The 26,187-nt window shown below is 41.9% G+C and overlaps 1 protein-coding gene across 1 annotated transcript in view; it reads left to right on the forward strand.

Annotated features, from left to right (window-relative positions):
- The window catches only part of PPM1L (protein phosphatase, Mg2+/Mn2+ dependent 1L), a 171,523-nt gene extending 152,662 nt beyond the window's left edge, over positions 1-18,861 (forward strand). Inside the window, exons 3-4 of the mRNA XM_067543622.1 lie at positions 11,551-11,712; positions 17,436-18,861. Of these exons, the coding sequence (XP_067399723.1) occupies positions 11,551-11,712; positions 17,436-17,779 (506 nt within the window). The 3' untranslated portion in view covers positions 17,780-18,861. The remainder of the gene's footprint in view (positions 1-11,550; positions 11,713-17,435) is intronic.
- Positions 18,862-26,187: the final 7,326 nt, after the last annotated feature.

Raw genomic sequence — 26,187 nt, forward strand, 5'->3', positions numbered from 1 at the left:
CCTCGGAGCCCCCTTATACAATATTCTATAAGGATAAGGTGCAGTTGAGGCTGCATCCAGCCTTCCTGTCCAAGGTGGTTTCCCAATTTTATTGTAACCAAGATATTTTTGTCCCCGTGTTTTTTCCCAAACCGCACGGTTCGGAGGAGGAGAGGAGATGGCATTCACTGGACATGAGACGAGCCCTGGCCTTCTACATCAAGCATACAAAACTGTTCCGGAAATTGACGCAGCTCTTTGTTGCAGTGGCGGACCAGATGAAAGGCTCACCTGTCTCCACCCAGTGCATCTCCTCGTGGATTACATTGTGCATCAATTTCTGCTATGAGCAGATGAGGGTGCCGCTTCCAGGAACCATCACAGCACACCAGAGCTCAAGCCTCATCTACAGCCTTCCTGGAGAGAGTGCCCCTGCAGGACATCTGCAAAGCCGCCACCTGGTCGTCAGTGCATACCTTCACGTCTCACTACCCCATCGTCCAGCAGGCGAGAGAGGACGCAGGATTCGGCAGAGCCGTGCTCAGGGTAGCTCACCGGTAACTCCTACCCATCTTCAAGATATTGCTTGTTAGTCACCTGTAGTGGAATGGACATGAGCAATCACTCGAAGAAGAAAACAAGGTTACTTACCAGTAACTGATGTTTTTTGAGATGTGTTGCTCATGTCCATTCCACCCACCCCCCCGTCCCCACTGCCGGAGTTGGCGGAAGGAAGGGACTGAGGAGGGCATAGGGCCGGCAGTGCCTCATATACTGCTGCATGCGCGCGGGACTCCAGGGGGCACCAGAGCCGGCTCTACTGGGTCTGCTAAGGGGAAAAAAGTTCCGGGATCTGTGCACGGTGGTGTGCACACACTTATAATAGAATGGACGTGAGCAACACATCTCGAAGGACATCAGTTACTGGTAAGTAACCTTGTTTTTTTGTTACAGTTTTCACCAAAAAGTTTAGTAGCAATTGGACTTCTAACTAAGTGAATGTCAATGAAAATAAGGTAGGATCAGAAACTAAAATTGGGAAAGAACAAATTAAAAATTACTTAGACAAATTAAATGTTTTCAAGTCACGGGGCCTGATGAAATACAGCCTTGAATACTCAAGGAGATATCTGAGCCATTGGTGATTATCTTCAAAAAGTCATGGAAGATGGGAGAGATTCCAGAGGACTGGAAAATGGCAGTATATTTGCCCATCTATAAAAAGTGATATAAGCACAAACCGGGGGAATTACAGACCAGTCACCTTAACTTCACTACCTGGAAAGATGATAAAGCATATAATTAAGCAATCTATTTGCAGACACCTAGAGGATAATAAGGTGATACATAATAGTCAGCATGGATTTGTCAAGAGCAAATCATGTCAAACCAACCTAATAGCTTTCTTTGACAGGGTAACAAACCTTTAGGATGGGGGGAAGTGGTAGATGTGGTATATCTTGATTTTAGTAAGGCTTTTGATACTGTCTCGCATGACCTTCTCATAAATAAACTAGGGCAGAGGTCTTCAAACTGTGGGGCGTGCCCCCCTAAGGGGGCACGGAGGAATGTTCGGGGGAGCATGGCCAGGCTTAGGGCCAGCACCCATGGGGGGGCGGGGAGGAAGTACCACTCAGCCACGCTCTGCTCCGAGCTCAGCTTCGGCCCCTGTTCAAAATGCATGCCCTTGGCCTCTGCTTGCGGCATGTGCACCCATACCTTGTCCCTTTGCCCACCGTGGCCCCTAGTCCTGACCACAGGCCCCTGACTGTGGCCTGCTCCCACCTGCAGCCCCCGGCCCTGACTCTGGCCCTGCTCCCAGCCCCAGCTGGGTGGGGGCAGAGGGGCATGGACAGGGATAAGGGAGGGCATGGATTAAAAGTTTGAGGACCACTGAACTAGGGAAATACAACCTAGATGGAGCTACTATAAGGTGGGTGCATAATTGGTTGGAAAACCATTCCCAGAGAGTAGTTATCAGTGTTTCAGTCGAGCTGGAAGGGCATATCAGATTCATTCTAGGTCCGGTTCTGTTCAATATCTTCATCAATTATTTAGATAATGGCATAGAGAGTACACATATAAAGTTTGCAGACGATACCAAGCTGGGAGTGGTTGCAAGTGCTTTGGAGGATAGGATTAAAATTCAAAATGATCTGGACAAACTGGAGAAATGGTCTGAAGTAAGTAGGGTGTAATTCAATAAGGACAAACACAACATACTCCACGTAGGAAGGAACAATCAATTGCACACATACAAAATGGGAACTGACTGCCTAGGAATGAGTACTGTAGAAAGATATCTGGGGATCATAGTAGATCACAAACTAAATATGCATCAACAGTGTAACATTGTTGCAAAAAAAGCAAACATAATTCTGGGATGTACTAGCAGGAGTATTGTAAGCAAGACATGAGAAGTAATTCTTCCACTCTACTCTATGCTGATATGGCCTCAGCTGGAGTATTGTGTCCAGTAATGGGTGCCACATTTCAGGAAAGATGTGGATAAATTGGAGAAAGCCCAGAGAAGAGCAACAAAAATGATTAAAGGTCTTGAAAACATGACCTATGAAGAAAGATTGAAAGAATTGGATTCATTTAGTCTGGAGAAGAAAAGACTGAGGGGGATCATGGTAACAGTTTTCAAGTACATTAGAGGAGGAGGGAGAAAATTGTTCTCTGAAACCTCTGAGAATAGGACAAGAAACAATGGGCTTAAATTGCAGCAAGGGTAGTTTAGGTAGGACATTAGGAAAAATTTCCTGACTATCAGGGTGGTTAAGCACTGGAATAAATTGACTAGGGAGGTTATGGAATCTCCATCATTGGAGATCTTTAAGAGCAGGTTAAAAAACTCCTGTCAGGAATGGTCTAGATATTATTTAGTCCTGCCTTGAATACAGGAGACTAGACTAGAAGCTCTCTCGAGGTCCCTATGAACCTACGATTCTATGTAATTACTTTAAATCTGGTTTCTCTTATTTTCTAGTGAATTTTTCTATAGACAAAATGATTATGTAAAACCCAGTAGAGCCAATGAATCCTTGACTTTTACCATTTGGAGTGTTTAACTCTAAATTCTAATTCCAATAATCTTATCCCATTTTTAAAAAAATCTGTCTATGCAGCCGTACTGCAGGTTTCAATTTCCTGGTGATTTCTTTTTAAACTGCTCAGCAGGGTATTATTCAGTTGGCTGCAACTAGGGACTAATACAACATGTGTTCTCAATTTCAGACCCTTTATGTTGGGAATTTTCCACTGTGCAATTACATTAAATCTGGAGGCAACTGACAAGAGCACAATGTTTTCTAACTCTATAGGAGGTTAAACGAATGAAATAAAAATAGATGGAAAAGAAAACCAAGTAAAATAAGTTTGTGTTCTCATGCAATGGCAGGGTACATGGTAAGGTCAGGGATTCAGCCGTCATTCAGGCACTGTAATAAAGATTGAAACTACAGAACTTTTATAAATCACATTGGAAATTATCTTCTGTCTTCAGTTCTTTTCTTTTCACTCACATAGCAATACAGTAAGGTGATATTCAGTTACATCCATAATTACAAACACTAAACAAAAATTACATTTATGAAATATTTCTCTTTGTAAGTGTATGATCTCCAGAGTGTCATATGTAATATTTTTCTTACCAACGCGTATACCTGATGGTATTTTTACCTTATCTACACAGCCTATGGGAAAAATATATGTTCTGTTAGCATCACTAGAAAAGGAGATGGTTATTTGCTGAGCACCAGGATAAACTTGTTCACATAAGAGACAGTGGATTTAGTTAGATATCAAATTAAGACATCAACTAAGATTAAAAACTGAGGTATTATGCTATCCACCTACTTTCCAATTACTGTATTTTTCTAGAGTTACTCTAGAAACTCTAAAAGTAAAAATAATTGTAAAAGCGTGGTACATCTGGTTGCCATTTTGGATTTCACTCCTGAGATCAGTGAATCCTTTTCAGCTTTATTTTCACTTCAAACAGGTTATTTGACCTTTACCTTTGCTCCACCATATTTGATTTGAAAACAAAGCTTTTAAAAATTTAAAATAATCTATTTTGTTTCGTTTTAGGAGCAGATATACAAAGGCAGTCTGGATTCAGCAGATTTCAGGATTCTGACAGCACTTTCCTATTTGTACCTCTGTTATAGGAAACTTAGTAAATGAGGGCACATGAGGATGCAGTCTCCTGCCTTAATATTCTTATTCAGAAGGAGCTCTGTGCAGTTGAAATACTGGTGAACTGTTGTTCAGGCAGAAAGAATCCAGTGACCTCAAAGTTGCTGTATAATGTTTCTTAGTTTAAAAGAACAACTGCCTGTGCCAATATAGTTTGCATCCTTCATTTTGAGCTGCAGACTAACACGCTTGCTACCTAGGGTTTTGAAAGGTCACAGAGTAGGATTTTCATCTATTTATGCTACAGTCATCTGAATTCTTGATGTTCATTTTGTGCACATTTCAGAAGACATCTGCAGTGGTAAGTGCTTATTTTTAATATTGTCTTTTCAGTTTTTATAGCACTTAAAACGTACAAAGTAAGGTCTGTATTCTGTCCTTGACCTTTTGATTGAACTCCCATTGAAGTCAATGGGCATGCACAAAATGAAGGGAGAATATAACTCAACTCAAATCTTATCCTGTGAATCCTATACTAGGGGCCAGCTCCAGCTGGCAAATCCCTGTCATCTTAACCAGTAATAGCAGTAATATTTAACAGGAACACTTATCCATAGACTTCAAATAACTTCACAAATATGGGTCAGGGTCATCATCCTAGTTTACAAATGAAAGTAAATGAGTCATTAAGACAGTACACACACTAGGCTCTAAAAAAAACAAAACGAAACACTCTGCCATTGGGAGTGAGCCATTTCAGGTGGGTTGTTGTGGGTGTCCACGGCTGAAGGATGGAGTTGCAAGCGCTGGGGCCGCCCCGTGGGGCTAACGTCTGGAGCTGTGGGGCTGAAACTGCAAGTTCCATTGCCGCTGTGGGGCTCAAGCAAGGGTGCCCCCCACAGGACTAAAGCCGGAAGCTACATGGCTGAAGCACGGAGCCCTGAGCCCCAGAGACCGCCGCACGGCTGAAGCCAAGAACAGAGTGGTGGGGCTGAAGCATGGAGCCCATGGGTGGAGTTGGGGGGGGGGCACAGAGGGCATTGCCCCTCCCCCCCACTGCAGTGCCTTAGCCAGAGTGGGGCAGTTCCGCCGGCAGCTCCACACCTCTTCCTCCTCCTTCTCTCCCACAGTCACCCTCACTCTCCCATTCCTTGGCCAGGTTGGAGGCTGGAAACAAGCCGGGCAGTGCGCAGCAGCTGTTGCTCTACCTGGCACTATGGAACAGGCAGCCGCGGCGTTCCCCCATTTCCTGTTGCTGGTGCCCAGGGTTGCAGCTGCTCCTCAGCTCCCAGCCCCCTTTGACTCCTTGCACAGCCAGTAAGAGCTGCCTGGGCAGGGAGACTTGGGGCCAGCAGCGCTCCTAGCTACCTCTCTGCCTGCACACAGCCCCTAGCTACTTCCTGTCTGCATCCTGAGCATTTTTCAAAGTTTCTGAGCTGAGCTCCGGCTTTGAGTTACAATTTTTGGTTGCTCCCTCTCCCACACCACGCACACAATCCTGACAGGCAGGTGGCCTGCTGAAGTGAGTCAAGGGTGGAGCTGACCTGAGCCCCTCCAGACTCTGCACCTCCCCAAAACAGAAGTCAAACTATGCCTATGCCTGAGGGCCCTGCCTGGTGGGCTGGAGCTCAGAATTCCCCCTCCTTTCCCCCCACTGAGCCCTTCAGTTTTTATAGCATGTTGGGGGCGGCTCAGAAAAAGCTTGAGAACCCCTGGTACAGACAGTGCTCTAAGCAGATGCTTGTGTTTAAACCAGATCATATCTGTTAAATCTGTTCATATCAGGTCTGTACAACACAGTAATACTAGTAGCCACTGGTGCCTTGTCTGTGCTAGTGCTCTCAGCATTGCAACCACCAATGTAGCTGCACAGTGGGAAATTTTTCATACCTGTTTGCAGATAAGATCAGAGAAGTTAAAGTCATGCAGTGAGCGTGTGGCAGAACCCAGGTTGTATGGTGCTCAATCCAGTAGATTACTGCAAGTCCTTTTAAAGCAACCATTTAAAATAAACTCAATGCCTTCAGTACAATTTTGTTTGACCTTTAGTTGAAGAATGTTTCTGCCAGACAACTGATTGTCGTTGGCGCCTTGGATTGTTACGTTTCTCTGTATATACTGTACTTAGGTGAGCCTTTAAAAGCTAAAGTTAATATTTTTTTCTTAGCAACAAACTGGAAGCTGTTCCCACTTAGTTAAATAACCTTTTAGTCAATTGCAAAAAATTACATAACCAAATGTATAGTGAAAAATATTTCCATCTTGCAGCTGTGCAAAGCAGACCCTTATTTTAAAAATCAACCTTGAGAACCAATACACTGCATCTGAACAGAATATTTTATTTATACCAGTCTTGACATTTTCAAGTATGAACACAGGGATTGCAACACTGTAATTCTGGATTTGGACAGCTGTGCAGCAAGTCATTGACATTATAAGGATTTAGATTTTAGACCTCCAGAACATAGGCTCAAATCCTAATTCATCTCTGCAGGAGCCAAGGCATGAGGCCTGAAGTCACTGCTAATAGTTGGATGTATAGGACTTCTAGCTTGATGAATTATCTGAATCTTTGGTTTAAAAAGGAGCAAGTGAGGGGATCCTGCTTTGAAAGCACTCCATATGATCCTGAGAAGCCATCATATGAGCCCTTGGTGAAGCAGGCTTGCTGGTATTGCTAAATCTATGATCTCGAATTCCCAGTTAGGCCAACATTTGTAGGACTTGCCATCAGGAACCTCTTGCAGAACTCCATCCTAACCCACCTGCTGTCTTCATGCATCTCCCATGATCCCCTCCCTGCACTAGCAGCATGGCTAGATCATCCTGTTGCCCTCTGCTCACAAGAAGCTGCTTCCCTGCTACTAGCTGGCTGCATGTGACTGCTTGTCAGTGCAGCAGTAACACATAGTTTTATGTTCTAAGTAGTGGTTTCTCAGCGGAACATGCTATGTAGAGTGGCTGCTACCTGGCAGTTCCTTCTTTTGGCTGCATAGTGGTTCGGCATCGTAAGCTATCTACCTTAAGTAGCCCTAGGAACTACAGGCAATTTCCAGAATTGCAGGTGCATTCTTCTTACATAAAGCCCTGCTGTTTGCCTACCCCATTTCTGTGAGGGTTTGGTTTATTGATTTTCCTGTGATCCATGTAAGCGCTATAAAAGTGGTATGTGTTTTCTGAGATCCTTTTTTATCAAGGTCCCTTTATGCCACTGTACTTCTAATAAGTACATGTCAAAAGTTATGAAATATTTTGGATACTGTCCATCTTTTGCCCAGCTGATGCTATTTTTTCTTGTCAGTCTCTATTATATGGAAAGGTGAAAACCTCTCTTATGAATAATCAGATGTCAATTAGCTAACTGAGGTGAAAATTCACCTTGTACTTTTCTGACCTATGTAAAAAGAAAAGAAAAAGCAACCATGAAATTTAATTTTATTTACTGTTAAATGACACTGGAATATGGGTTGTATTGATGTGAAATTAAATTAATTTTAGCAGTACTCTGCAATCCAAGCTAAATGTCAGGAACATTCTTTGGAAGTATGTAAATGAACATTTAAAAGGCTTGTTTGCCTGCTTGCTTCTTTAAAACATTCATTAAATTATTATATTAGATCTAAAGTCCCCTAAAGCAGGACAATATTTTTAAAAAGCAAGAGTTCTAATGTATATGACCATTGATGTATTGTACTTTTGAACAAAAAGAAGGTGTCTTCTGTGTTGGTTTTAGTTTTGTGCAGCTTTCTAATCTGTATCAATTAAACATTGGAGATGAAGAATATTTCATTTTTTAAAAAGATGATGGAACTGGGATGACACATCAGTATTGACCACTATCCTCTGTGTGAGTGGATGAGAAATATTAAGGGCCCACTGGGCCTGATGTGAGTACTTTGAAGGTGTTTAGCCATGCCTTCCAGGATTTCTTTGTTGCATCTTTGAGTTCCCTGCTGGCAGTTTGCATTGCTGGCCTTTGTTTTGATGGGTGTTCCAGCCATATAATCACTCTCTCCAGCAATTTATGAAGCACAAATTGTGGAAGGCTTGAAGTGGCACGGTTTTTACTGCCATGTCCATTGGATATTTTGCTTGTTGATTTTCACTTAACAGTATAGTAGGGTCCTTAATCAAGAGTTAAAACAATACTCAAGAACATGCTTTTCTCCCTCAGAAAAGCTGATTTGTTTAGAGATGTTTAATGTTTATCTAGTCTTGTTTTTTCATTGTTAGTTTTTGATGGAGTAATTTTATTTATATTGATAAATCACTGTACTAAAAATAATCCAGTCTTCTGATATGTTTATAAATGTCAGGCATCTGAAAGAGGTAAATACTTTTCTGTAATTCCAGGAAATTCTCTTTACCTTGAGCAGTTTGGCTGGAAGTATTCTGTAAAATATATCTTGCCTGAAACAGAGCTTGCTGGTACATGAGTATGTCTCATATTGTCCAGAGATGAAGACACAGTAGGTGTCTATAAGAGAGGCATATATCCTTGCCAGTTACACTGAAATAGTGCAGAAAGGAAAGTAGGGAAGGGATTATCAATAATTGTCATGCAGAGAAGTATGTTTTGTAGTTAGGATGGCTTACAAGATATCAGTGTGTGGTTTTTTTTTCTGATCCCCATATTCAAGAGACTAAGGAGTTTAGGGTGAAGGGACAGAAATGCAGGAAACATGAGCTTTTAAAATGTTTGAACCCACCTGGCTTCCCCTTTGCATCCCACAATTCACAGCAAAAACAATCTTATGATGCACTCTGTTCAGCCGCCAAGAAAAGGACCATGGGATACCCCTGAGAATGTAACTCCCTCACAGTTCTCAGGAAACTGCCAGTGTGTGTTTACACAACGCAAATTTAAAACGGAACAGGCACTCCAAGTGCACGCTACTAGTGCAACTGACAGACTGCTAGTTACCGCTAACCCCCGTGTGTAGACATACTCTTAAATTTCATGCTGTCACAGGCAGCAAAGAACCAGGAATTATTCAAAATAAATAATATAGAAATGTTACTGTGGAGTATCAGAGGGAACAATGCTGGTATCTTTTAAACATTTTGGAGGTGTAACAGCTGTTTCGCTTCTGCTGTCTCCACCTCATGCTTTCTTTCTGGGCAGGCTAGGACCATTTTCAGTTGCTGTCTGCAGCATATACCCAGAAATGCACTGCACAACCACGGTTGCACATGCGAATATGTAGAGGCTGCGTTGCTGTATTACAGCATTCAAAACTGGATGCATTTGTCCTTGCCTGCAACACCACTGAAGAGATGGTGCTGGGTGCAGGAGAATATTCATCAGCAGCTGGAGAACTCTCTGAAGCTGTTGAAGCAGGACGAGGACACACAGCTGTTGGAACTGAAGGATTGGTTCCTTACTGTTACACAGCATTCAGCACTGTTTCTAGACCCAGCAGACCAGATGGATAGGTGGAAAAGGATTGTTCTGCAGAGCTGAGGTGACCAGCAGTTGTAAGAAAATTTCAGGATGGGGAGGGCCATCTTTTTTCTAGATCTGTGCAGAACTGATCCTGGAGCTCCAGTTGTAGTGGATATAAGGTACGGTCTAGCTGGGTTGTAAAGCTTTCTCTAAGGAGATTATTGATGGCTTTGCACATATAGGGTTCCCAAACTGTATTGGGGCAATTGATGGAACCCATTTGCCTATCGTTTCTCCCCTTCACTCCCTAGGGCCACAGCATAGCATTTATAAATAGAAAGAGGTCTCCATCATGCTCCAAGAACCATTGATCACCATGGCAGGCTTACAGACATCAATGTTGGGTGATCTGGAAGGGTCTGCAATGTGAGCATCTTTCGGAACTTAGTTTTATTTAAATTAATGAATAAAGGACCACTGTGGATATTAATGGTGTGGAGGGTGATCCAGTTACTCTGGGAGGCCCCACTTACTCTCTGATGCCTTGATTGATGAAGCTATTCACAGGCTGCTTGGACAGAAGGAAGGAACTTTTTAACTATTGTTTGAGTAGCTGCAGAACTATAGTTAGGTGTGCATTTGACTGTTTGAAAGGCAGATTGCACTGCTTATGCAATCATTTGGAAGCAACAGGGGAAAAAAAATCCCGACCATTATAACTGCATGCTGTACTCTGCACAATATTTGTGGTGCACAATATTTGTGAGATTGAGAGAGAGCCTTAACAACGGGTGGGAGGCTGGGGCACAGAGACTTGGTGAATTGAGCAGCCAGCAAGGTGTCCCATAGTGAATGCTCAGACACTGCAGAATATTGTCAGGGATGCCTATTGTTCATATTCTGAGTCTCTGTCCTTGAACATGCTCATCTGTGAAGGGGGAGATGGGGATAGACTTTGAGTAGTGCAGTACTGTTTACGGATGGTGGAAGTGGGACATTGCTTATATATTTTTGTAATACATGAAATAGTAGCTTAATTAAACTGGGCCTTTTTTCTTTTTCATTTCTACTAAATGGGCAAATGAGCCACAATAGCTGGGCATCCTTATTTCTTTGAGATGACAACTAACATACCATATCCTTCAGACAAATCTCTTACTAACAGTGACCTTATCCACTTTGCTCTTGCCTTGCCATAGAATAAATGGCGCAACGTATCCTCAAGTTCTCCCTTACCCCAGGGGCACTATCTTAAAACATACTTTATACCATGATATCTGCCCTGCAGAGGACATATGACCTATTTGCATCAAATGCTGGGGTTTGGCATAGCCAGATGTACATAGGCTCCCAATTTTGACAGCAGTTCTTTCTGTAAGGGCACACAGAAAGTTATTCTCTGACCAGATTTATTTTATTCATGCATTTTTTAAAAAGTAGTATCTGCCATTAGACTGTTGTGCCAAGAGAACTTTTCTCTCCTATTACTTTCCTTGACCAGCAGAAGAAGACAGCTATTAGGCCTAGACTGGGAACTAATTTTTCCCATTCCAACCTCTCTTTGCCTTCCTTAATTTGGAACCCATTCTCTTGCTAGTGAATTTTATCAAAATTGAGCAACAGACGGCGTGGGTTTTTTTAACAGTTATTTTACCCATCATCCCTTGAGAGAAAAATACAAGCTGTATCATGGAAGAAGTTTCTGTTTCCAAGCAGGTTTATGCTGTAGAATCATTTTTAAAATGTCTACATGACAAAGCAGATGAGAGATGCTGTGCTGGGGGAATGACCCTGTAATCCCAGCCTATCAGAGTTAAAATACGATAGACTTAAAAATATTGTTAGAAGAAATTGACTGTCACTTTTGATCAATGCCATTAAATTGACTGTCATCAGAGTACTAGATATTTCAGACAGATACAAGTGGTGCTGCTGTTCCCTCTGGGTGCTGAATACAGATAGCAACTGGATGAAACTGCACTGTAATTAGTGGTGATTTTTATTTCATTGTCTTGCCTCTTTTTCTCCTCCTTCTTTTCCAGGTACTACCTGTTTGATTGCATTGCTGTCAGATAAAGAACTTACAGTGGCCAATGTTGGTGATTCACGGGGAGTCTTGTGTGATAAGGATGGAAATGCTATCCCTTTGTCACATGATCACAAACCTTATCAACTGAAGGAGAGAAAGAGGATTAAAAGAGCTGGTAAGATTATAAACTTGTATTTTCAGTTTAAACAATGCATTCTTTAGTACTTTATTCTATAGATAATACACAATTATTTTTTTCATATGTGATGCTTGCTCCTGATAGGTGCCAGGTTGACAGTCTTGGAGAATGAAGTTTTCATGGTATAGAATATTTAGCACTTGTAAAGCACTTCTCAGCCATAGCTCTCAAAGTACACATGGGGAAACAGAGGCACAGAAAGTAAGTGATTTGTCCAGGGTTCCTTAGCAAGTCAGTGGCAAAGCTGGCAATGGATCCCAAGTCTCCTGATGCCCCATTGAGTGTCCTATCCACTGCCCCCTCTTGCTTACTTCCACAGAATAGGTACAGTGGCAGCAGCAATGAAAGCTTCTTCATACAACACCAACAACTTTGGCTGCAAGAGATCACCTCTAAGAAGAGGGCAGCTTGAGTTTGCATGACTTATTCAAACTTCACTACCGCTGCTGAAGCTGACGCTGGTTGGATCAAGGATGTCAGTTGGAACTGAGGTTTCAGAACATAACACTTGTATGATAAGTTGAATTCTGAACAACAGTCATGAAGGGTTTAGGAAGAGGCTTCCTATTTAGTGAGTGGTATATATTGTATTCCTTTAGGTAGATATGTAGTTTGAGGCAAAAAATGTAGTAAGATTGAGGATTTGGACATTTGTATGGATAACAAGAATATCCAGTTACAATAGTTAATGCTAACAAAGAGTATTGGAATGGAGATAAAACCATATGCTTCAAGGTTTAAATCAATCTAACTATTAGAATTAGAGTGAGACCTTCAGAGGGTCAGATTATCTCATATCTGCCTATTGCAGGGTTTCTTCCAATCCCATACTCTGTGGGTCCCTGAACCTCTGATATCTAGAAGCTGGCAACAGGCAGATGGATCACTCAATAATTGCCCTGTCCGGTTCATTCCCTCTGAAAGATCTGGCACTGGCCACCATCGAAAGACAGGATACTGGGCTAGATGGACCACTGGTCTGATCCAGTGCGGCCATTCTTATGTTCTCCTGAAGCATCTGGTGCTGGCCATTGTCAGAGACACAATCCTGAACTAGAGGGACCTTGGGCCTGATCCAGTATGGCAATTCCTCTATTCCTATGTAAATGAGCACGTGCATATATATACATTTAGTTGGGGGTTGGTCCTGCTTTGAGCAGGGTGTTAGACTAGATGACCTCCTGAGGTACCTTCTGACCCTAATCTCTGATTCTGTGAAATAGTCCTGAGGCATGAAAAACTTGCAGAAGCTCTTTATAATTCTGCAATCTCATGAGTATTCACAAAGATAATGTAGACATGCTTGTTTTAAACATTGTAATCCCTTCTTGAAACTTCTCATCCCCCACCTGAGAAGACTGGACAAACAAATTGCCGAAAAGAAATTTGAAGGCAGAAAAGTGCTTCCCCCATCCTTGTCATCCATTCATCTAACATCTATCTTGGAATATCATGATCATCCTGTATGAGAGAGGCATCTTCCCAGTGGTGGTTTTTTTCATGGTGGCGTCTCACCTCTTGAAAGACCTCCAGTCACGTTGACCCCATGACAACATTCTCTGTCTCTAGCGCTTGTGCTGCTCAAATCCACCTTTTCTATCTTCCTTAACCTTTGTCTTTCTTTTTTTTTAAATAAGCCTTAGAGCCTCATTCTGATGAATTTTTGCTCTCAGACATCACTCATCATTTAACGATCATCATTGTCCTAGTTTAAGCCAACAGCACCTTATTCGCCCTCCATGGTCTCTCAAGGGCACCCACTGTAGGCTCCTGGATCCTCATCTGTCATTTCTCTTGCGTAGAAATCCACATCTCTCCCTCCTGACCAGGGATTTTTCCAGGCTGCACAGTTCCCTGCCTACACTGTGATACTCCTAGTAAACCACACTGCCTAAAGAGGCCAGCGTCTGCACTTTACAGTCTCTCGGAAAGCTATGCACAGCTGTAATTGCCCGCAGCTACAGGCTACCATACAGCTCTCCCTAAGCAAGCACATTTATTCTTTAGGTTGATGCATTACAGAGAAAACATTAAGAACCTACACATATGCTAATAAACTTATCAGAGATCACCCCAACATCAGGAAGGGCTCTGCTAAGAGTCAGTCCTTCAGACCCTGCAAAGAGGTTTTTCTGTGATTACAAATTGATAACAGCCTTAGCTTGGAACTAGCACCCCCATGAATAACTCAGTCTTTCCTTTATACAGCTGGGCCTTTGAACTTGAGACTCTGGGAATGGGTAATCAGCAGACATTGGTCCCCTCTTCAGGGCGTAGCTGCAAAATGTTAGGCTTTTGCATAAACAGAGGTGAGGAACTTGCATTCACCTCCCCCCTAGAGATTCCCCAAGCAAAACACGTGTCCATTCTTGTCTGGCACATTATACAATACAGTCATTTGAAGTTCATAATACTTCACATCACATTCCCCCCTAGAGAGGTTACATACAGTCCCCCCGGCCAACAGTAATACATAAATCATTAGTTTAATACAATGGACTTCAAGGATACTTAAACTTAACTTCAGTAAGGTTTTTCAAGGATGTTGCAGGAACTTACCATACCTGTCACTCTCATATCTTAAACTGGCAGCCAATCACACTTTGTTATGGTGGCCCTGGGAGGCAGGAACTTCCTGCGAGCTAAACCCCCCGGTATTCCCTATCAAACATACAAATCTCCATATTTTCCTGTCAAGTCCTCCATTGCTGCTGTTCATTGTCAGAACAAAACTTGCAGCAGTTTGACAGGACAAATTTTGGGGCCTGTCTAAAATAAATTAAATCTAATATCAAAGTAAATAACACAAGACTTATGGGAGTAGGAGAGGGGAGAACAGGGCTTTTGGGAGTGAGATGCCACGTAATGCTGGGATCTCTGCCACATATTTTAGAATTAATGTGTTGCATGAATCACAGGAATTTGATCATAATTTAGGATATGTCTACATTATGGAGATATCAGCATAGCCCTATAGTGTAAATACAGACTACAACCACTACAGCCTGATAGAAGGGGATTTTCGGTTAGTATAGGAACACCACCTCCCTGAATTACATTAGCTATGTCAATAGAAGCACTCTTCCATCAACTTAGCTGTATCTATACCAAGGCTTATGTCAGCATATCTACCTCAGTCAGGGTTGTGTTTTTTTCACATTACTGACTTACATAGTTATGCCAATGTAATTTTCAAACGTAGACCAAGCCTTATTGTTGGAACAAGATGGTGCATTGTTGTCTGCTGTATTCTATCTTTCCATGGCTGCTGAATGGAAGAAGGAATTCCACCACTCTGACCTGCTACAGGAGATCTTTGGCCCCTTTCTTTTTTGCTTGTGGCGGCAAGGGAAACTCAGTACTACCGTGTTATCAAACTGTTTGCCCTACACCACATGTGGAATGCCTCTCTGATCAGAGACCCAAGTGGGGCTGAGAAGCATCGAATTAGACATTTGCCTTAAAAGAACCCCAATTAGGGTTGTGAAGAGCCACATGCAATTTTAGAGCCACACATTGACTGCTTGATGTAAATGCAAGTTATTCACCTTGAACATTCAGCCTTTGAGCTGAAGTGTCTAAAAAGCAAAATTTTGTATTGTTGCCAAAATCTTTTTTTCCTGTAAATAGGGATTCTTCCTCTTCAGTAACAGCTGGAGATACAGAATGTTTGGTTTTAATGAGAATTTAAGTATTCTGTTTGCACGATTGAAAATAGAAAACATTAAAAACACAAAAAATACTTTTTCATCCAGCCCTGTAGCATACAACACGTGCCATAGAAAAACTTCAGACATGGCTTTACAAAGACAGCAAAAAAATAACTTTATATCCATCAGTTCCAGCTGTAAAGATTAGAATAAGTAGATCCAGTGAGTCAGTTGCATCAGATGTCTCCTCTGTAAGCATGATAAAAGATGCAGACAATGCTTTCCTTAAATTACAGGTTGTATGGTACGCTCTAAAATTAACTTCTGTGTATTGCAATTTATGCTTTTCCTATCATCCCAAAACACACAGAAGACTACATTCGGAATATTTGTTCTCCTCTAGTCATGTTTTTTCCCCCCAATTTGTCCTTGTGGTTCTTCTGCATAGGCAATAAATGCACGGGCTGCACGAAGTTCAGACAAGAGGCCACTCAAAAATGTACAATTGCATGCAGCCTCTCTGCCCAAGTCAAGGTTTGCTTGACTGCATGTTTGAAAAGGTGTTTCAGTTATAGTCTCGGGAATTGTGCATGTCTTAATATTGAGACTTCATTTTATACGGTCTTCAATAGAGGTGGGCAGATATTGAGAAATATGCACAAATACTTGACATCTGAACAAATTTTCCTGCATGCCCTTCTTTATTCACTTTGCAGACATTCAGGAAAAAATGTTATGCTCATACTTATGTTCACATAAGTTGAGTTTCAGGTTTTAAGCAAGAATCAATTAATCATTAACTGAAATACAGTTTCAAGTTAGGTCATCCAACTAAGGAACAGGGAATCATGTGACTTAGGTGATCTGTCACACAAATTCCAGTAATCAGTTGTGAACATAGTTGCAGTGAATAGTTTGCAAGCAATAATAGGCTGAAATTTATCTGCAAGGCAAAAACCATAATTCTAAATAGCAAACAAATTTGTTAAAAAAATCTTTTAATGGACAATTTACAAATCAGGAATAATGAGTGCATTTACCAATGGTGAATTTTCCATGCACCTGCAGTCCACAGTGAAGATAAAGTGACAATTTTACTGATTTTTTTTTTTTTTTCCTTTTTGGATTAAGAACTTTCATAATGCTCATATTTTAAAGGGAGCATGATTGGGAACCCACTGCAAATAGTGTCTCAAAAATAAACAAATCTTGGTCTGTTAATTCTATGCTTTGTCCTTAAGCGTTCTACAATTACCTAACACACAAAACTGCCTTTTTAAATCTTACTGCCTAAGGACCAAAGCCCAGCCACAGTACAGTCAGAAATGGAATTTTGTCATTGACTTCAGTGTGACCATATTTGCCCCTCCCCACCTTCCATTCACCATGAAATATGTTTAGCTCTGAGGATGATGCTACTATTTGCACCACACAATCAGCTCCCTTACTCATATTTTTCTGTGCTGAATGAGAATTGTTTTCAGAACAAGAGTTTTCTAGGTCATCATCATTATAGCTCCCCCAAGACAACTCAATGGAGGTGTCCATAAATGTGTTAGTATATGTGCCTTATAGTGAAATTTTGACCTTTCTGTATGTATGTATGTCCTTTATACATCCTCCCAAATAAGAGAAAACCTGTTGTTGAAATGTACAAAAGGAGAAGTAGACCTTTATTAAAAACCAAATACAGAGATTCACTTTCAGTGTATTGTCTTAGCACTGACACAAGGCTCTCATTGGAAGGTAAACTGCTTAAAATAAAGGAGACATCAGACTCATTTGAGGAGTAAAAAACACAAAGCTTTGCTTCATTTTGAAAGGAGGGCCATTAGTGATGTTGTGTTTCAGCCATTTCAATAGCATTGGCACACACACAGACCCAATCCAACTCTTTTACTTCATTATTTTGATGTTCATCTTACTTCAGGCATCTTCTGCTTTTTGAGATATGTAATGGTTATCTGTTGGAATATCATAAAACAGATTTTCAGTGAACCTGATAGTAAGTCAGAGATGCAATTTAACAGAGTTTGTGTTTCATTGCAGGTGGCTTTATCAGCTTTAATGGCTCCTGGCGTGTTCAGGGGATTCTGGCCATGTCCCGCTCACTAGGAGATTATCCACTGAAAAATCTGAATGTTGTTATCCCTGACCCAGATATTCTGTCCTTTGATCTGGACAAACTGCAGCCGGAGTTCATGATCTTAGCGTCAGATGGCCTGTGGGATGCTTTCAGCAATGAAGAGGCTGTTCGATTCATCAAGGAACGCCTGGATGAACCACATTTTGGTGCAAAAAGTATAGTTCTTCAGTCATTTTACAGAGGATGTCCTGATAACATAACAGTTATGGTGGTGAAGTTCAGGAATAGCAGCAAAACAGAAGAATAGTGAATTTATAATAGCTCTCTCCCTCTTCTCTGATGAACTTAAGAGAAACTCTTATATTTTAATGTAGTAGAAAGTTCTAGTAATTATCATTAAGATTGTATGTAAAAGGAATGGGAAAGATCCCTGTTCTGTTCTTTGCTGAACAAAAGAAGCAACACGGCAAGAATGTTTTGGATGCTTATAATAATTAAGTTCTCCACATTGTCCTGCCTCCTGTGAGCTGCCCTTCCTTTGAAATGGGATTTTTGTTATCGTTAATTTCTAAAGTTTAAAATTCCTGCCTATGATTTTTCAGACACTGATGATTTAACTTTCTTTTCTAATAGCTGAAGCTGCATTCAGGCTGGCACTAACGGGGCAAGCCAGTGATAACGAGTGATAAGAATGACACTGCTTTTCATTCATAGATGTAACTAACATCACAACTGCACTCTTCAATGCTTCATACCCTTGTTTTTCAGCAGTGATAGATTGAAAAGGATTTGTAATTATTGGTCTGTCTTTTACATGAAGAAAAAAGAGAAGCCAAATGTTGGCCTCTGCCAATCCACAGCTGGTCATCCTTTTCATTATTTTTATAGTTAAATATGTCCTTTCTACTACAAGATTAGGTAAATGATTAAGTTCCCTGCATCCATATGGCTATCCAATCTGTGCATGACTTTCATTACACTTCACCTGTGCCATACTGTATTCAAATGAATTGATAAACTCCATCACCAAACTCTGACGTTTGATCCTTCAGTCACCAAGGAACTAGATCTGATTGTTGAAGAATGCCTAGCATTCATTCACATTCACTGCTTTTTATCAAAGAATTTTCATAGACAAAGCTGCTTTCAAGCAAAGCAGAGCTTTTATATGATCCAGGTAGTTTCAGTAACACTGAAGCCTAATTCAAAATATTTGTCAAGGAAGAAAAAGCTAGAACAATGTTTATGAGGCTTAGTGTTCAACTCTGTACACCATCATTGCACTGTAAATTACTGGAAATATGGTTTAGTGATAAAACATTCTCATAACTGTAACTGTGAGAAACTTTTAAGTTCTGATTTTCAACAATAATTGTCATTTGGAATCTGTGAATGATGTAAATTTTATTATAGACGGCAACCTTCCAGATCTGGAAGTTAGGCATCACCAGCTGCTTTATCATATAGTAATCTGGAACAGTAACAGAGAATAGGTAGCGTCTTAGCAGAAACCTTGGATTCTCTTTGTGAATAGTGGGTCATACACACTAATGAAAACCAGTGAATCTAAAAGAGAAAAACAGGCTTTTTACCTCATTTTGAGACCTTCATGGAATCGATTCTTTAATTGAAAGACTTAAGTAAAAGGTACAACTGCTGTGTTGAGGGGGGGAAAATCAAATGTAGTGGATTTGTAATGGTAGCTTTGCAATCAAACTGAAGTGGTAAGAGGAATTATTAAAGATCACAAATCAGTTCCACTACACCAATCTCACTTCTAAAGAGTTTCCAGGTTAGAGTGCTCTGAAATGTGAATGTTGTGCAGAGGTTTCATGACAGTTCTGTTAAGTGCAAAATCCTGTACAATGTTAGAGCAGCAGTTCTCAATGTGGGCTCCAGGGAGCACTTGCTGGTCACAGGGTAATGCTTTTGCCTTCCTCTTTCCAGCGGTTGAGAGAGGCAGACAGGTCCTTCCTTGCAGGAATGGTTGTGGAAACAGCTGCTTAGGGAAAAAAGAATAAAGCTTGCAGCCTACTAAGGGACCACTACACGTTTAGAGGAGGAACCTGCAGACAAACAGCGAAATTAGCCATGGAGCTATTTCAATCAAGTACTTCAGCAGAAAGCTGAATCACTTTAGCCGATAGCTACAATCTTGCTCTAACAAATCTATGTAGTGAAGAGGAAAGACACTGTTATCAGTTAAATCTTCCATACATGCACAGGTGGGGAGTTGAAACCAAAACTATGGTCCTTCAGCTACCACAAATAACCTCTCTTTATGCCTCTACCACATGAGCTAAAGGAAATCTCTCATCGCAGGTAGTAAGATTAGGCCATCTATCCTCCCTGTAGCTCAGCCAGTAGGTCTGAGTAGGGAGCTCCAGAGCTCTACAGGAGTGCAACTAGAGCCACTCCACCTACTGTGGAGCAGCTTGACTTGAGTCAGGAGTCCAGGAAAAGAGATTTGACTGTATTGTTAGCTGTACATGGACAAATTCACGTACCATAGTTGCCACAGGTAAGGTGTGGAATGGTGATTGGATAGGCAAGTAGGTGATCCCTGCGACAGGGTACTTTAGGAGTGAGCCACAGTCCAGAGGCCTGTGAGGGATTATTCTTTAATTCCGCTCCCACTATTATGGCAGCAGGACCTGCGGGATCCCAGTCCTGCTGCAGAGCTCTACCACAGTCTAGAAGCATTTGAGAAACCCAGTACTGGAGCACAGAACAGCTTTGTGGTTGGTAGTGACCTAGATATTTATTCCAGGTTCAATTCATTGTCTATACTTGATTCAGAATTTACTCTTCTTCTTCTTCGAGTGCTTGCTCATGTCCATTCCCAATTGTGTGTGTGTGTGTGCGCGCCAGTGCCAGTGCCCAGAAATTTCCCCTAGTGGTATTCGTGGGGCCAGCTCTAGTGCCCTCTGCAGCGGCACATAAATGCACCAGTATATAGGGCGCTGTCGGCCCCCTCCTTCTCGGTTCCTTAGCACCCGTGACCGTGCTGTAACGCTGTCTTGCTATGGCAAGCTCTTCCAACTAGTGGTTTTCACTGTTTCTTAGTGTACATAGTTCAATTGTCTCTAGAGAAACGGCACCAGTCCCTGGAACGCCACTGGTCTCCTGAGCCCTGGCACTGATCTTCATATAGCCAGCACAGATCTCCGGTATCCCAACCCCCATCACCAAGCCCCTACAAGAAACCCAAGGACAAGAGCCGGTCGCAAGAGGAGCGATGTTCAAGCTCCTGGCACCGTTCCCCGGTACCAAAGCGTCCACACTCCCACTACATGTCGGATGCCTTGGAGCTAGGATGAGGAACCCACCTGGGTTCCCTCAGGACTCAGGTCCTCTTGACCAGAGATGAGCTAAAACTGTATACCAATATCCGGGAACTCAGGGCAATTCATCTGGCCTGCAAAGTGTTCCTGCCCCAGCTCACCAGCAGGGTGGTTCAGGTACTCACAGACCTCAATGTATTACATCAACAGACCCGGGGAGGGGTGGTATTCCTAGCCCTTTTTCAAGAGGCAATACATCTCTGGAAATTCTGTGTGAATCACAGAATTCACCTGGAACCTGTGCACCTCCCAGGCGTCAGAAACGTATCAGTGGATCACCTCAGCAGATCCTTTTGCTCTCACTACGAGTGGTTGTTGCACCCAGATGTAGCCAGGTTCATCTTCCAGAGGTGGCACGCTCCCAAGTGGTCCGATTCACCCCCAGGTGGAACAGGAAGTACAGTCAGTTCTGTTCCTTGCAGGGACGTGAGAACGGCTCACTGTCAAGGTGCTTTTCTTCTGTCATGGTTGGGCGATCTCATGTATGCCTTCCCACCAATACCGCTGGTTCACAAAGTCCTCATAAAAATCAAGAGAGACAGGGCATGGATCATCCTGGTGGCTCCTGCGGGGCCATGCCTGCATTGTTGCGTGATGGTCTTCATTTTGTCCGTAGCCCAACCCTGGGCATTCCCACCACGACCAGCTCTTCTCTCCCAGGTTCACGGCTGGCTGCTTCATCCGAACTTCACCTTCCTGCACCTGATGGCATGCTCCATGGCTGAGCCTGGACGAGTGGTCCTGCTCAGTGCAAGTCCAACAGATCCTGTTGGGAAGCAGGAAACCTTCCACCAGAGTGTCATACCTGGCCAAGTGGAACTGCTTCACTTGCTGTGCAGCTCTTCACAACATCCATCCCCATCTAAGTCATCCATCCAAGCTATTTTGGATTACCTGCTCCATCTAAAACAAGAAGGTTTGGCCTTGTCGTCAATCAAGGTACACCTAGCAGCCATATCGGCCTTTCCTCTCCCTATACAGGATAGACAGGTCTTTTCGTACGAGATGACAGCTAGATTCCTCAAGGGCCTAGAAAGGCTTTTTCTGCAGGTGTGAGAACCAATTCCCCAATGGGAACTGAACTTTCCTCTCCAGGTTTATGAGTCCTCCCCCTTTGAGCCCCTGGCTTCCTGCTCTCTCCTGCTTCTATCATGGAAAGTGGCCTTCTTGGTGGCTATCACGTTGGCAAGAAGTGTCTCAGAGATTAGGGCTTTGACCTCTGAACCTCCTTACAGTTTTCTACAAGGATAAGGTACAACTGCGTCAAGACCCAGCTTTCATGCCAAAGGTAGTGTCCCATTGCCATGTAAATCAGGATATTTTCCTGCCGGTTTTCTTTCCAAAGCCCCACAATTCTACTGAGAAGAGGCGCCTCCACACTCCTGATGTTAGGAGGGCTCTAGCATTCTACATCGACAGGACCAAACGTTTCTGTAGATCCACACAACTCTTTGTTGCGATTGCCAAATAGATGAAAGGGCTGCTGGTATCATCCCAGAAAATTTCATCCTGGATCACCACGTGCATCCGAACATGCTATGAGCAAGTGGGAGTTGCACCTCCAGCCTCCTTGACGGCCCACTCGACAAGAGTGCAGGTGTTGTCAGTGGCTTTCCTGGCTCAGGTTCCAATCCAGGACATCTGTAGAGCCGCGACCTGATTTTCAGTGCATACTTTTGCGTCCCACTACGCCATTACGCAGCAGGGTCGGGATGACGTCAGCTTTGGCAGAGCAATGTTGCAATCAGTAAACTCCAGCCCACTTTCAGAGGTACTGCTGGTAAGTCACCTAATTGGGAATAGACATGAGCGAGCAAGCACTCGAAAAATAAAGAACAGTTACTTACCTTCGTAACTGTTCTTCGAGATGTGTTGCTCATGTCCATTCCACAACTCACCCTCCTTCCCCTCTGTCGGAGTTCTGGTAAGAAGGAACTGAGATGGAGGGGAGCGCCCTATATACTGGTGCATTCACATGCTACTACAGAGGGCACTAGAGCCAGCCCCCATTAGGGGAAAAATGTATAGCACTGGCGCACGTGGCATGTACACACACCTAATTGGGAATGGACATGAACAACACATCTCAAAGAACAACAGTTAACCAAGGTAAGTAAATTTATTTGTCTGATAACTAACACAGCCATTTCAGCTTGTTAAACATTTGCATTTGTGAAAGCATTATTTTTCTACCTTTTCCTGAATTTTCCTTTTATTTTGTTCCTTGGCCGTTAACTCCTTTACTATGCACAGTGTATGTAACCTGTAGCTCTACCAGTCTGCCACAGCACTATCAATAATTGCAGTAATTCTTTGCCAAAGAAATTCACTTCCACTGTCTGTTTGCAGTGGCTGGTGTATTTTATTCTTTAAAAAATGAGAGACAGACAGAGAGATTCACTTTAGGGATAAAGAAAGGGCTACACTAAAGATGGTGGGAGCTGTGCAAATTTTGCCCACACACTCTGTCACTGCATCTATCTTAGCTGTTACAAACCTACTTTCCTAGGGCTCTCATAAGTAAACCCTGCCAGTCATACTGATTCATACCAAAGTCTATAGTGATTTTGTGAGGTGGACAGCTACCCACTAGTGACAAGATTAAGAAGAAGATAGAACACTCACCTGGGATGTGGGAAACCAGGGCTCACAGCCCTGCTCCACATCAGACAGAGTGGGGATTTGAAAACGTCTCAGATGCCTGCCCAAATCACTGGGCTATTGTATATTCTTGGGGGGAATGGAGACATTGCTTTTTCTCTCAAAAAAAAAATCTGAACTGGTTGCTCCAACCTGTCTTTAAGGGGGTTAGGCGTACTCAGCGCATACCTATGGGATCAGGCACCACAGGCAGTGAATGTCTCATTTGCACTGCATTAGATGTTTTTATGCATGCCCAGCAGCAGAAACTTAGACACCTACGGAGTCTAGGTGGGTAAAGGGTTAGGCAGCATCTGAGCAGGGGTTTTGAGGATTTCAGTGGCACCTAATTGTTGGACTTAGGCACCTACGTGAATTTTATACTAGTGCAGAGGATCTCAGATTTAGTCTTCACTGATGACTGTGGTGTCTGGACATATGCATCCAAGAGCAGAATTTAGGCACCAAAAAAGTTTGAGGACCTTTTTGGCATTAGAGCCATGTCATCAACTTGCCCTGCATTACTTGCCAAGATCTCTCCCAACAACATGGTTGTCTTAGTTTATTGCATTAGTGAATGCATTTGAAGCAACTTAACTGTTTGTTTCTGGCATCCAAAAGTTTGGCAAGAGTCCAGGTTGTTCAGGCCACCGTGGTCAAGCATGCAGGTTCTGAAATTCACAGATTGTATCTGGGTTGGCAGCATCTGCTATTTTGTTCTGTTTGTCACTTCTTTTTCTGTAACACTTTAGTATTAAGCACAGGATTTGAAATGAAAGTTTCTAGTCAGTGAACTACTCCATAAAATGATTTTAAAAAACATAGGGCAAGAGGTGGTGATCCTGCTCCCATTGAAGCTAGTGGAAGATTTGTCATTGATTTAAATGAAATGATCAATAGTAAAACCAGTATTAGGTTCTTGTGTGTATATTGACAACATTTGTTTTATGGTAACCTACTTGTGGTAGATAAGGGATTTAGTGTTCACTCTATAATAGCTATCTGAAAGTGCTTTTACTTGGTTAGAAATTCAGAAAAAATTCTTTGCTTTAGAGCAGTTAGGCCATCTTGAAGTAACAATGTATTTGCTAATTCAGTTCTAACTCTGTATTTTGAAAATATAAAAAGCTTTAAAAAAAAAAACTAGCCGCCTTTTAGCATACAAGGTATTGCTGCACTAAACAGTAAGAAGATACTGGTGATACATTAGTGTTTATTTCACATGTATAGGAAAAAAATTTGAGTATTTGTCTGTATTTTTCTTTTAATAACCTCAGCCTTCCATTTTCTAAAACAGATTTTAGGTCTCAGTTTTGAAGGTTGTTATGCAGGGGTCTACCAGTCTAGAGTAACTTCCCGGATCATGACCTAAAAAAAATAGTCTTGGAAAATGGAAGGTTCAGGTTTTTATTAAAGCTACAGGCAATTAATTTTACTACTAGCTTGATATTTAGCAGACATGTAATATAGCTGCTAATCTTTATTAGTTATTAATAAGTTTGTAATTAATTATCTTTCCAAATCTAAAGACTGGAACCTCATAAGATATTTATATTTTAAATTAAGTATATCGAATTACTAGGTTTATTTGTTTAGCACTCAAGGACTTAGTTCTGCTGTTTCATATACAAAAGTTTCATTGAGCAGGAGCTCTGAACGTGGCGTATTCATAGAATCAGCTATTACATAAGTATCTTAGGTACAGTAAAATGTATACACTGAAAGCAACTGAACCTTATCTAAAACTATAAATAAGATGAACACTACATTAGAGGCCTTCTGAAGGAAAAAGGTTTGTATGCTAATTTTAGAAGAGGCTAATTCTTGCATCTTCCTAAGGTCAAGAGGGGGGAAATGTCCATATGCCTTGAACCACAGAGGGAAAGGGGGACAGTATTTCCCTGCATTTACAAGTCCTAGGTTCCAAAAGCCCTGTCCCATGAACCTTTGGAAGTACATTAGTTTATAGGGAACCAGCTGCTCAGAAATCCAGTTCAATGTGTTATCTATATAGGTAATTCACAATAAATTATTGATTAGTTATGGTTAGATGCTTTATAAATCTAAACACAGAATCTGTGCAGCCATAACACATTGGTTTCAGTTAGTGGTCAAATAACATCAGTCCCAGAACAGACAACCATGTGTCTGTCTGTCTGTGTAGAATCTCATTTTTAAAAAGATTATCACATAGGGAACATCCACTTTGAGCATCAGTGGTGTTTAAAACAAATTTCTTAAGTAGTTTTTGTTCTATATTGAATCAATTAAACTCTCCTTGACAAACTACTCAGATTATACAAGTGTGAGATGTGAAATATAGACCATGGTTTATCAAGGCTGATTTTACCAGTAAGACTTCGTTCTTGTCTAGTTTCATGACCATTCCCTTTTTAATGTATTATAATCACTTATGGGATCCCCATGACTCTGCTGCTAAAGTGCAATAAGGAGCAGGGGCTGGGGGGTGGATGGGGGGAACTTTAGAAGTAATACTACAAGGAATAGTATTGCAGTTAGATTGTAGAACCACATCTGGCTCTGGTAGATGGAAAAAAGCTTACACTTTTTTATGATTTGCTGTTTCTGTGTTGTTAGAAACCTATAAGATCAGTGCAGTGTTTTTTAACCTTTTGGGGCATTGTAAGAGCAAAGCGCGAGGCATGTGTGACAGTACCTGAACAACACTGTTGAAACGGGTAGTGTAGTTCAAATACAATTTTACTTTGCT

Source organism: Emydura macquarii, unplaced genomic scaffold, assembly GCF_026122565.2.
Source record: "Emydura macquarii macquarii isolate MOO-44397 ecotype Brisbane River unplaced genomic scaffold, CSIRO-AGI_Emac_v2 contig_18, whole genome shotgun sequence".
Lineage (NCBI taxonomy): Eukaryota > Metazoa > Chordata > Testudines > Chelidae > Emydura > Emydura macquarii.